General features: G+C 45.0%; 1 protein-coding gene across 1 annotated transcript; it reads right to left on the reverse strand.

The window, feature by feature from the left end:
- Nucleotides 1-791: 791 nt before the first annotated feature.
- Nucleotides 792-12,474, reverse strand: si:ch73-40a2.1 (uncharacterized). Its single transcript, XM_029759868.1, has 15 exons — nucleotides 12,242-12,474; nucleotides 11,817-11,881; nucleotides 10,883-11,531; nucleotides 10,530-10,685; nucleotides 9,907-10,245; nucleotides 9,264-9,438; nucleotides 8,784-8,875; nucleotides 8,504-8,623; nucleotides 8,320-8,400; nucleotides 7,711-7,803; nucleotides 7,448-7,569; nucleotides 7,219-7,328; nucleotides 5,010-5,169; nucleotides 4,642-4,775; nucleotides 792-1,326 (listed from the first exon to the last, which is right to left on the reverse strand). The coding sequence occupies exons 1-15, from the start codon at nucleotides 12,444-12,446 to the stop codon at nucleotides 1,002-1,004; spliced, it is 2,826 nt and encodes a 941-aa protein (XP_029615728.1). The 5' UTR covers nucleotides 12,447-12,474; the 3' UTR covers nucleotides 792-1,001.

The following is a 12,474-nucleotide window of genomic DNA, read 5'->3' on the forward strand; positions in this document are numbered from 1 at the left end:
TCCCAGTTGTCGTGAACACACCATACCTAGACACGGTGGCACCACAGAGTTTCTAAGGCCAGAGGCGCAACATGGCGAGCCTGCTGCGAACGCAGACCGGCCGGGGTTTGAGAATTCAATGAGAAAAGTGAAAAATTATTCCATGGTTGTTACTTTTTCGAAATCTAAAGGCACAACCTAGATCAGAGCCAATGTCTTAAGTAGTTGAACATATTATTACTCCAACCTAGCGAAAGTGACAAACTGACACGTTTACATTTTCGTGAAAAACACATTTATAACGGAGTGCCTTTGATTTGACGGCCTGCACATGCGCAGTTTGGCACGAGACGAGCGTTAGACCCGATGACGTGTTTCTATGCAAGCCAACGTCGCCATGAGATCGCATACAAGTGTGATCGGGGATTTCTATTGGAGAAGCAGTTTTAGCTTATCTTCATACTGTACTGTCTTTGGTGACACATCACACTATCTATTCTTGCGCAACATCACTCTTTCTTAATGCAAATTTGAATTCAATGGGAAAATGTAATGCTTTTATTTATGGGTTTCAAAGATCATCCCTAAAACAATGTACATTATAAAAAAACATATAATGGATTATCAAACATTATTTACAGAAGTTGGAGTAACATTGTGACACACCAATCATCAGTAGAGAAGGTAATGCCCAGCAATCTGTCTGCAACACACACACACACACACACACACACACACACACAGAGAGAGAGAGATACTGTACATATAAAAGTGTCAAGGTGATTTGAATTGATCGATATTTGATATGTTGATTTGTGCCGTGGTATCTAACCACAGAGATAACACATGGAATAAACACATTCAAGCACGCTTGGATTGTTGTAGGCTATAACCGTAGCTGACAGAACATAAAACACCAAACTGACTAAAACACAAAAACACCAGAGAACGCTTTTAAAAAGCAGAGTCTCTTTCACAAATTGAATCTATAAAACACCCACAACACCACCCTAATGCACTGTCTACACAGCAGACTCAGTTTTTGTACACAACAGATATCCTTCATCATCTTTCTTGGGTGGAGATTTAGCATTAGCCCCAGCCCCCACAGGGGTGGGCAGGTACACGTTCCCCACTGCGCCCCCCTCGAAACCGGGGTTGTCATATCCATCGGCAACCCATGGACTGTGAGTGGCAGCCTCCAGGCCCTGGTTGATGTAGTGGGCCTCCTGGCTGGCCTCCAGCGGGGGCAGCTCAAACAGAAGGGCTTTGAGCATCTCCCCCAGCTCCCTGAAACCAGGCCTGTGTCCCGGCTCCCTGTGCCAACAACTCAGCATCACCTCATAACTAGGGGGGAGATGAGAGGTGCAGGGAGAGAGATGAGTAGATATACATTTACATTTTAGTCATTTAGCAGATGCTCTTATCCAGAGCGACTTACAGTAGTGAATGCATACATTTCATGCATTTTTTATTTTTTTTGTACTGGGCCCCCGTGGGAATCGAACCCACAACCCTGGCGTTGCACACACCATGCTGGCGTTGCAAACACCATGCTCTACCAACTGAGCCACAGTTGCCACCATCTCCCTCCCTCATCTCGTGAAATTGAACGAGATGCGGGAGGTACAGAGCGAGAGAGAAAGAGGGAGGGAGAGGGAGAGAGAAAGGGAGGAAGAGGGAGAGAGAGGAATACAGTGAGGAAAAAAAGTATTTGATCCCCTGCTAATTTTGTACATTTGCCCACTGACAAAGAAATGATCAGTCTATAGTTTTAATGGTAGGTTTATTTGAACAGTGAGAGACAGAATAACAACAACAAAAAATCCTGAAAAATGCATGTAAAAAATGTTATAAATTGATTTGCATTTTAATGAGGGAAATAAGTATTTGACCCCCTCTCAATCAGAAAGATTTCTGGCTCCCAGGTGTCTTTTATACAGGTAACGAGCTGAGATTAGGAGCACACTCTTAAAGGGAGTGCTCCTAATCTCAGCTTGTTACCTGTATAAAAGACACCTGTCCACAGAAGCAATCAATCAATCAGATTCCAAACTCTCCACCATGGCCAAGACCAAAGAGCTCTCCAAGGATGTCAGGGACAAGATTGTAGACCTACACAAGGCTGGAATGGGCTACAAGACCATCGCCAAGCAGCTTGGTGAGAAGGTGACAACAGTTGGTGTGATTATTCGCAAATGGAAGAAACACAAAAGAACTGTCAATCTCCCTTGGCCTGGGGCTCCATGCAAGATCTCACCTCATGGAGTTGCAATGATCATGAGAACGGTGAGGAATCAGCTGGGACCATTGTCACCAAGAAAACAATTGGTAACACACTACGCCGTGAAGGACTGAAGTCCTGCAGCGCCTGCAAGGTCCCCCTGCTCAAGAAAGCACATATACATGCCCGTCTGAAGTTTGCCAATGAACATCTGAATGATTCAGAGGACAACTGGGTGAAAGTGTTGTAGTCAGATGAGACCAAAATGGAGCTCTTTGGCATCAACTCAACTCGCCGTGTTTGGAGGAGGAGGAATGCTGCCTATGACCCCAAGAACACCATCCCCACCGTCAAACATGAAGGTGGAAACATTATGCTTTGAGGGTGTTTTTCTGCTAAGGGGACAGGACAACTTCACCGCATCAAAGGGACGATGGACGGGGCCATGTACCGTCAAATCTTGGGTGAGAACCTCCTTCCCTCAGCCAGGGCATTGAAAATGGGTCGTGGATGGGTATTCCAGCATGCCAATGACCCAAAACACACGGCCAAGGCAACAAAGGAGTGGCTCAAGAAGAAGCACATTAAGGTCCTGGAGTGGCCTAGCCAGTCTCCAGACCTTAATCCCATAGAAAATCTGTGGAGGGAGCTGAACGTTCGAGTTGCCAAACGTCAGCCTCGAAACCTTAATGACTTGAAGAAGATCTGCAAAGAGGAGTGGGACAAAATCCCTCCTGAGATGTGTACAAACCTGGTGGCCAACTACAAGAAATGTCTGACCTCTGTGATTGCCAACAAGGGTTTTGCCACCAAGTACTGAGTCATGTTTTGCAGAGGGGTCAAATACTTATTTCCCTCATTAAAATGCAAATCATTTTCTAACATTTTTGACATGCGTTTTTCTGGATTTTTTTGTTGTTATTCTGTCTCTCACTGTTCAAATACTTTGTCAGTGTGCAAACGTACAAAATCAACAGGGGATCAAATACTTTTTTCCCTCACTGTAAGTCAGAGAGTGCAGAAAGAAAGAGAGAAGGGGAGAAGAAGATGGATTGAGAGAGAAGGATGGAGAGAGAACAAAGGAAAAGTGAGACACGGTATCAGAGAGAGGAAGGAAGATGGACTGAGAGGGAGAGACAGGGTGAACATATAATTAATTACACAGACAATATCACCTCTGTGTACATGCTCCATGTTGCCCAACTCTCAGTTACAGCCTGTCGGGCCAATAAGGCTCACGTTGATTCAATTAGTTAGAGCTACAGAACCACAGGGGAGGTCCAGAAGCTAGCCAATAAAAATTTGGGGAGAAACCAGTAGCACTTTATGTCCCACTGGGCACAGACGTCAGTTCAACATCTAGCTTTGATCAGTGGGGTAAAGTACTTAAGTAAAAATACTTTAAAGTACTACTTAAGTAGTTTTTTGATGTATCTGTACTTTACACTACATTCCTGAAGAAAATATATACTTTTTACTCCATACATTTTCACTGGCACCCAAAAGTACTTGTTACAATTTGAATGCTCAGGCAGGACAGCAATATGGTCCAATTCACCCACCTATTAATATAACGTGTTGTCAAACCTACTGCCTCTGATCTGGAGGACTCACTAAACACAAATACTGCATTTGTAAATAATGTCTGAGTGTTGGAGTGTGTCCCTGGCTGTCCGTAAATTTTAAAAACAAGAACATCATGCCATCTGATTTGCTTAATAAAAGGAATTTGATGTATAGCATTTACTTTTACTTTATACCTTATACCTTTTACTCAAGTATGACAATTTAGTACTTTTTCCACATCTGTACTTAAGTACATTTAAAACCAGATACTTTTAGACTTTTACTCAAGTAGTATTTTACTGAGTGACTTTCACTTTTACTTGATGCATTTTCTATTAAGGTATTTTAACTTTTACTCAAGTATGACAATTGAGTACTTTTTTCACCACTGGCTTTGATTTACATTTGGTTGAGTTGTCAAATAACGTGAATTCAACGTGAAATCGACCAAAAATGTCACCCTGTCATTGGATGTAGGTTAAAAGTTGGGTAAAAAAATACAAAAATCCCTTACGTTGATGACTTTTTGGAATTCCAATCAGTTTTCCATGTTGATTCCACGTTACCATGACGTGGAAACAACATTGATTCAACCAGTTTTTTCCCAGGGGGGTTCAAACGTGGCCCAAGTTGTCAACAACTCTGTGTGACTCTGTAAACTGAAGTTTTCACTAAATACAGCTACACATTCAAATTCAATTAATTATTGCACTCACACATTACATTGTAAACAGAGGCTACTGGTTACCATATCTACGTTCACAAAACTAGCATCAGTTCTTGTGAACATGCATTGAGCTACATTCCCCCACTGATTCCATAACAAGTGAGGTCATATTACTAAACTAGACAAGAATAAAGTGAGGACTCACAGTTTGTCATCACACTCAGGAAGCTTGAGTCTGTGTCCAGCGTTCAGCAGTTCCAGGAGCTCATGGTTGTGGATCCCAGGATACGGTGTCCTTCCCCTGGACACTATCTCCCACATGGTGACCGCAAATGACCACTGTAGTAAAGGGACACAAACACACACGAACACACACTTTCTTCAATTTAAACATGCATTGACATAACAGCCAGTTATTTACAGCCATCTTTATGATCACCCTCTGCCAGCTTCAGTATTGAGTAGCATACAGAGTTTGTCCTGGTCAGGTCATAGGGTCAGCTCACACTGCTGGTCCAAGTGATGGGTCAGTCAGATGTCATGCCAGTCATCTCTTAGTCATGTGTGACTTACCACGTCACTCTTGCTGGTAAAGATGGACTCTGATAGGCTCTCTATGGCCATCCACTTGACCGGCATTCGGATAGTCACTGTCTGTCTGTAGTAGTTGTTGCTGTATGTCTTCTTGGAGAGGCCGAAGTCAGCCACACACACGCGCAAGTCATCCCCCAACCTGGGAAATACACACACACACGTCATCCCCTAACCTGGGAAAGACACACACACACACACACACACACACACACACACACACACACACACACACACACACACACACACACACACACACACACACACACACACGTCATCCCCCAACCTAGAAAGACACACACACACACACTAACACACACACACACACACACACACACACGTCATCCCTCAACCTGGGAAAGACACACACACACACACACACACACACACGTCATCCCCCAACCTGGGAAAGACACACACACACACCCGTCATCCCCCAACCTGGAAAGACACACACACACACACACACACACACACACACACACGTCATCCCCCAACCTGGGAAAGACACACACACACACACACACACACACACACACACACACACACACACACACACACACACACACACACGTCATCCCCCAACCTGGAAAGACACACACACACATACACACACACACACACACACACACACACACGTCATCCCCTAACCTGGGAAAGACACACACACACACACACACACACACACACACACACACACACACACACACACGTCATCCCCTAACCTGGGAAAGACACACACACACACACGTCATCCCCCAACCTGGAAAGACACACACACACACACACACACACACACACACACACACACACACACACACACACACACACACACACACACACACACACACACACACACACACACACACACACACACACGTCATCCCCCAACCTGGAAAGACACACACACACACACACACACACGTCATCCCCCAACCTGGGAAAGACACACACACACACACACACACACACACACGTCATCCCCCAACCTGGAAAGACACACACACACACACACACACACACACACACACACACACGTCATCCCCCAACCTGGGAAAGACACACACACACACACACACACACACACACACACACACACACACACACACACACACACACACACACACACACACACACACACACACGTCATCCCCCAACCTGGGAAAGACACACACACACACACACACACACACACACACACACACACACACACACACACACACGTCATCCTCCAACCTGGGAAAGACACACACACGAGCGCAGACACACACAGATACAAACACAGCAAGTATGACTGGTAGTCAACTACGTTATAAACAATTTCATTATATGTACTTACAGCTACAAAGAAAACATGTTTACTATTGCATGGTGATCTGTAGGCATATTCACTGTGACAAGGCTTTGTTTCAATTGATTTACCAACTGGTGTATCCATCCATCCCACTATCCTGATATCAGTCTGTGGCTTGGTACCATGTCCTCGAAGGCCTGGAGGAACCTTACCCATCCTCATTGAACATGTTGGTAGGTTTCATCGTAGTATTCCCTTATCTGAATACCAATGGTGTGGACATATTGTGTGGTACCAATGGTGTGGACATAGATCAGTGGAGGCTGCTGAGGGGAGGATGGCTCATAATAATGGCTGGAATGGAGCAATGGAATGGCATAAATGTCACACCCTGACCTTAGAGATTCTTTTTATTCTCTATTTTGGTTAGGTCAGGGTGTGACTAGGGTGGGTACTCTAGTTTTTGTATTTTCTATGTTGGCCTGATATGGTCCCCAATCAGAGGCTGCTGTATCTCGTTGTCTCTGATTGGGGATCATATTTAGGCAGCCTTTTCCCACCTGTTGTTTGTGGGATCTTATTTTGAGTCAGAGCATGTAGCACCTCTGTCGTCACGGTTTGTTGGTTGTTTCTTGTCTTTTTTTTGGGTTGGTTGTAAAGTTTCACTAAATTAAAATGTGGAACTCAGAGCACGCTGCGCCATGGTCCTTCTCTACACACAATCGTGACAATAAAACACATGTGTTGGATGTATTTGATACAATTCCACTGATTCCACTCCATCCATTGCCACGAGTCCGTCCTCCCCAATGAAGGTGTCACATAGATGAAGTCTTCCTTTTCTGAGGCTCCTGTGTAAGTACACTCTGATTGACTGGCACCCCCTGGTGGACTTACATGCAGTTGCGTGCAGCCAGGTCCCTGTGCAAAAAGCCATGTGAACTCAGATACTCCATCCCTGCTGCAATGTCAACCATGAAGCGCAGAAGACTCTGGTGAGGCACAAACTGTGGGGAGGGAAGAGGTATTCATTTAGATTCTACATATTAGTCAGAGACTGTGCACGTGCGACGTGCGTCCTTGTGTCCATGCCTCTTTGTGTGTGTGTGTGTGTGTGTGATCTCACCATGGGAATATCCCCGTAGCGGGTAGCAATGAGGAACCGGCGCAGGTCTGCATGCTTCATGAAGGGTAGGATCACCAGAGGGACTGGCAAAGGAGAATCCTGCTCCTGCTCCAAAGTGACCCCTGTAGGACAAACACAGATACTTTCAGAGGATGCCAATACTGCAACAAGAATTTGAATGATGAATGGAATGTTGAGTGATAGCATTAAAGTCGGCATTAAAATACGTTACAGAGTAAGGTGAGCTAGTAGGGCAGAATTACCAAGAAGTTTGACAACGTTGTTATGGTCGAAGTGCTGCATGATCTCTGCTTCCTTCAGAAACGACTCTAAGTCCTCCTGACTGTGGAGTCCAACTGAAGTCACATAGGGAGAAAACATACAGTATAAGCTATACAAACCACAGGTGAGGGCGGGCTCATTAATGGCTGGAATGGAATAAATAGAATGGTATCAAACATATCGGTTCCCGTGTGTTTGATAACATTCCACTCAGCCATTATTATGGGCTGTCCTCCCCTCAGCAGACTCCTGTGCTACAGACATACAGTACTAAGAAATAGGCTGCATTAATGTCACATGGGGATAATTCAAGATATCCATTCATTTTACATGGGGATAATTCAAGATATCCATTCATTTTACATGGGGATAATTCAAGATATCCATTCATTTTACATGGGGATAATTCAAGATATCCATTCATTTTACATGGGGATAATTCAAGATATCCATTCATTTTACATGGGGATAATTCAAGATATCCATTCATGTTACATGGGAATATTTCAAGATATCCATTCATGTTACATGGGGATAATTCAAGATATCCATTCATGTTACATGGGGATAATTCCCTGAATGATGCGTACCTCTCATGGTCTTGACAGCTACTTTGATGTCCATCCCTTCCTCTGGAGTAAAGATCCCCTCGTAGACAGAGCCAAACTCTCCTGGAGGTACAGTCGAAACACATTATAATTCACTTGAACATAGAATAGAAAAGCAGGCTGCAGAGTAGAATAGAATGTTATATGATAAGTCTCCTTGACTGACCAGCTCCCAGCTCCTTTCCCAGGGTCAGCTGGTTCCTGTCCACCAGGACATCCCTAAGACTGGTAAGTAGATTGTCACCAACACTCTCCAGCAACTGGACCACACCAGGTACCACCACCACTATATGAGACGAGAGAAAGGAGAGGGGGGAAAAAAGAACGAAGGGGGAGTCAAATGGGGACACAACACTGTTATCTACATAGTTCATTTGACAGTCCTGTCTATCTGAGTCAAATACTGTGTCTACTGTTTGTAGTGAATTCTTGGCAGTGTCACTCACTGTTGACTTCCTGAGGGGCAGCATGTGGGCCCTCATTAGGACCATAGGTCACACCAGTGTGAGAAGGCAGCAGCTCCACCTCCTGGTAATGGCTGGAAAATAAATATCAATTTGAACCTCTACATCCAAGCTAGATCACGAAGGCTCTGTCCCCAGCAGAGGAGGCTGGTGGGAGGAGCTATGGGAGGACGGGCTCATTGTAATGGCTGGAATGGAATTTTTGGAACAGAGTCAAACGTGATTTCCATATGTTTGATGTGTTTGATACGGTTCCAATAATTCCATTTCAGACATTACAATGAGCCAGTCCTCCTATAGCTCCTCCCACCAGCCTCCTCTGGTCCCCAGGTGGGCATTCTAGTTTGCCTGAGCTATGTGTATTTACCTGAGCTTGGTGTATTTACCTGAGCTTGGTGTATTTACCTGAGCTTGGTGTATTTACCTGAGCTTGGTGTATTTACCTGAGCTTGGTGTATTTACCTGAGCTTGGTGTATTTGCGTAGCTGAGAATAAACAGCAGCAGGGACTAGAATCAACAGCAGAAGGACTCCCAGTAGAGCTCCAATGATCACCCAGGGAGAGGGACCGCCGTCCACATGGGAGTGGTGGGGATCCAGGGGGATGGGACCAGGGGTGTTTATCACAAAAGATTTCCCTGTAGACAGACGGGTATCTTCACATCATTTGAAGTGGGTTGGATTCATATCTGTCCTGACATTCCATGTCCTTCTAAATCAAAAAGAAATTAGCTGTATATATTATCCATAACTTTGCACATGTGTGCATCGGCACAGTGAGGCTTTTAACAGCCAAGGTTAGTGCTCTGAGTCATGATTATCTTTAAGCAGCGTTGTTAGCATCAGCCGTTTCGGTTTTGTTAATATACCATAACCGAGACGCCAAATGTGATGACATCATCCAAACTCACTATGAAATGTTATGATATGATAAGGGTATGATCACAGTAGGATGGTACAATTCTTATCTTGATCATGACTCACACGTTCTTCCTTAGTTTTAACCAATCAGCATTCAGGATTAGATCCACCCGTTGTATCAGCAGCAGCAGTTACAGCTGTGTTAGAACGAGGTAGAAGTAATGACATCATCCAGACCGACTCACATCTATGAATGATTATGGGTGCTGTTGATGACGCTGCTGCTGCCCCCTGGTGGAATGACATGTAATTTCTTGCCCGGACCGACAGCCGGTAGTCCAACCGTGGGTTGACCCATGTGAGGTTGACTGCAGTGACGGTCAGTCCCGCTGAGGCAGGGAGAAAGATGACCGCCTCCCCACACACTGCCCACTGACTATCAGTCTCTCCCTCTCTCTCTGAGCATTCCACGTCATACATCACTTCCTGCCTCCCCCCCAGGTCAATGGGAGGGTCCCAAAGCAGAGTCAGTATTGAGTCATTGAGGCACTGGACTGTTACATTTACAGGAGCAGAGGGTGGTCCTGTGGAAGAGAAATACTAAATGCCAAACAGCTCGAGATATTGGAACATAAGAAAATTAGGAAATGAAACAAACATGGTTGTCATCTACAAACATGTTTCCCATTGTCATTAAGATTCATGAATGACCCTCTCTGACTCCTCCAATATGGCACATCCTTATTCAGTTGAAGCAAGTAGTTGAACTATTTACTACATTCTACACAACTCATCCATAAATCTTGTTTGATACTTCTGTGAAATTACAAAACGAATGTGGTTTGAGGAACTCGTCGGAGTGTCTTACGTGTGCACCCCATGACATACGGGTCACCCGGGAGGCTGAAGTACCCCTGACGACAGTCACACCCTTCTGCACCCTCCCTGTCCGTCTTCCTGTTGGGTGGACACGAACGACAACCCCCACTCTCATTGGCTGCCTTGTAGTATCCAACTCTACAGGCTGTTGGAAGAAACCCAAATAAATCTGTCAAGGCTACTACACAGATAGACGGCTAGCCCTTATAAGATGCATGGGGCCAGGAGCTTTTCCCGACTATGCGACCTGACCTGGAAAAACTCCTGGCCCCAAAAATATACTTTGTATCTACTAGAGTCAAACTCATCATAGTGGTGTGTTTCGGGTTGGTCTTCACATACCTTCACAAGAGTCCACCTTTTCTTGGTGACCTGGGGCGCAGGTGCACCCCCCTTGCAGTGGACCCCACGCCCCATTCACCTGGCACTCCCTCTGAGGGGGCTCCACCTGCCCCTCTACCCCCACGGCGCCCTCAACACAGGACCCTGTCAATGGCCCCGCTCCTGCAGACGCTCCCTCAAACCCAACCAGGTGGCTGACCAAAGGAGGACATCTCCTGTAGTACAGCCTGACAGAGGATAGGAAGACGCAGGGCCCTGAGTAGGTGAATCCAAGATGGAAGCCGTCATGTGAGAGAGGCTCAGTGTTTAACACTAATTCCAGGCTGTTTTTAAGGTACTCCTTGATCCGATGCACTTCTGTTGTTGTGCTGAAAGTCTGAGAAGTTTTTAGATTGAGGGGATTCTGGGATTCACTAAATCTGGACAGTGGAGAGTCTGATTCCAGAAGGTGGACCTGGAGTGGACTCAGCTGATTGGACGATGACTCCTCTTCCTGGGCGAATTGGAGGTCCAAAAGCAGGTGCAGGGCATCCTTCCGTGCAATCCAATTAGTCAGTAGTGATCTTGAACTGGGTTTGTTGTTGACAGCGCAGGCTTGATAGACTGGGACTTGGGTCTCTGAACCCATCCTCAGTAATTTCTCACTCCACTGTAGTGACAGGACAGGATGATAAAGCATGTTATTAGGCATACAGCCATAGGTCTACTGTAGGACAGGGCCAAAAACACCAGGGGCCACTTTCCCTCATACAGATTTAACCAAGTAATGGACTAAAAAGCATCTTCAACAGAGATTCTCGTGCTTAAACTGTGTCAGGGAAACCGGCCAAAAATGTATTTCATGAATGATCTATGAAGTAACTGGTCTAAACCTCCACAGCATCTAGTGTTTCTGCTAGACATAGAGAGCAGAATGGGTAACCATTCTACTTACTGCTTTGGGGTTTGGATAAGATGTCCATTTCAGACTGGCCTGTTTGACTGAGTTGAAGAGCTCCACTGAAAGGAAGAGGAGAGAGGGGACAGAGGCGGGGAACGAAGGGAGGGGATTGGAAGTAAAAGTGGTTTATTTGACCCATAATATAAGCCTATTGCAGCTCTCAAATAATGTGGTGTTCTGGCATGAAATGTAAATACTGTAAAGTGCACAGACAGTGGCAGTCTATTTACATTATACAAAAAATATAAATACAAGTATAATTTGATTCATTTTAGCAGTGTAATGTACAATACAGTAGCATATTACTACCAGGATAATTAAAAAGAACTATTGTTAATCTGAAAATATGATCAAATATACAGTACAGACTATTTGTGTGGCTAGTCAACGTATACACAACAGCTGTATGAATGACTTACCTTCTCGCGAGGTTGTTTGCTCAAAGGTGCCACCGCAGTATATACATAACCAAAGTACAACATTCCACCTGACGGCCGACATCGTCCGCACACTTCCCAGTCTTCTCAAGTTCTGTGAAAATACCTCAGAACACACTGTCTTCAAGCGATGAAGACGTGCTATTATGAGGAAGTTTAAACAGGAACCACCTTTTCCACAATGCATTTGGTCTGTAAGACGTCTATAGCTAAGC

Source organism: Salmo trutta, chromosome 8 (genome assembly GCF_901001165.1).
Source record: "Salmo trutta chromosome 8, fSalTru1.1, whole genome shotgun sequence".
Lineage (NCBI taxonomy): Eukaryota > Metazoa > Chordata > Actinopteri > Salmoniformes > Salmonidae > Salmo > Salmo trutta.

Coding starts and splice junctions, on each gene's coding strand:
- si:ch73-40a2.1 (XM_029759868.1), bottom strand. CDS start 12,446: ATGCATTGTGGAAAAGGTGGTTCCTGTTTAAACTTCCTCATAATAGCA. Junction 10,686..10,882: donor AAAGGTGGACTCTTGTGAAG/GTATGTGAAGAC, acceptor TTCTTCCAACAG/CCTGTAGAGTTGGATACTAC. Junction 4,776..5,009: donor TTACCAGCAAGAGTGACGTG/GTAAGTCACACA, acceptor CCTTTACTACAG/TGGTCATTTGCGGTCACCAT.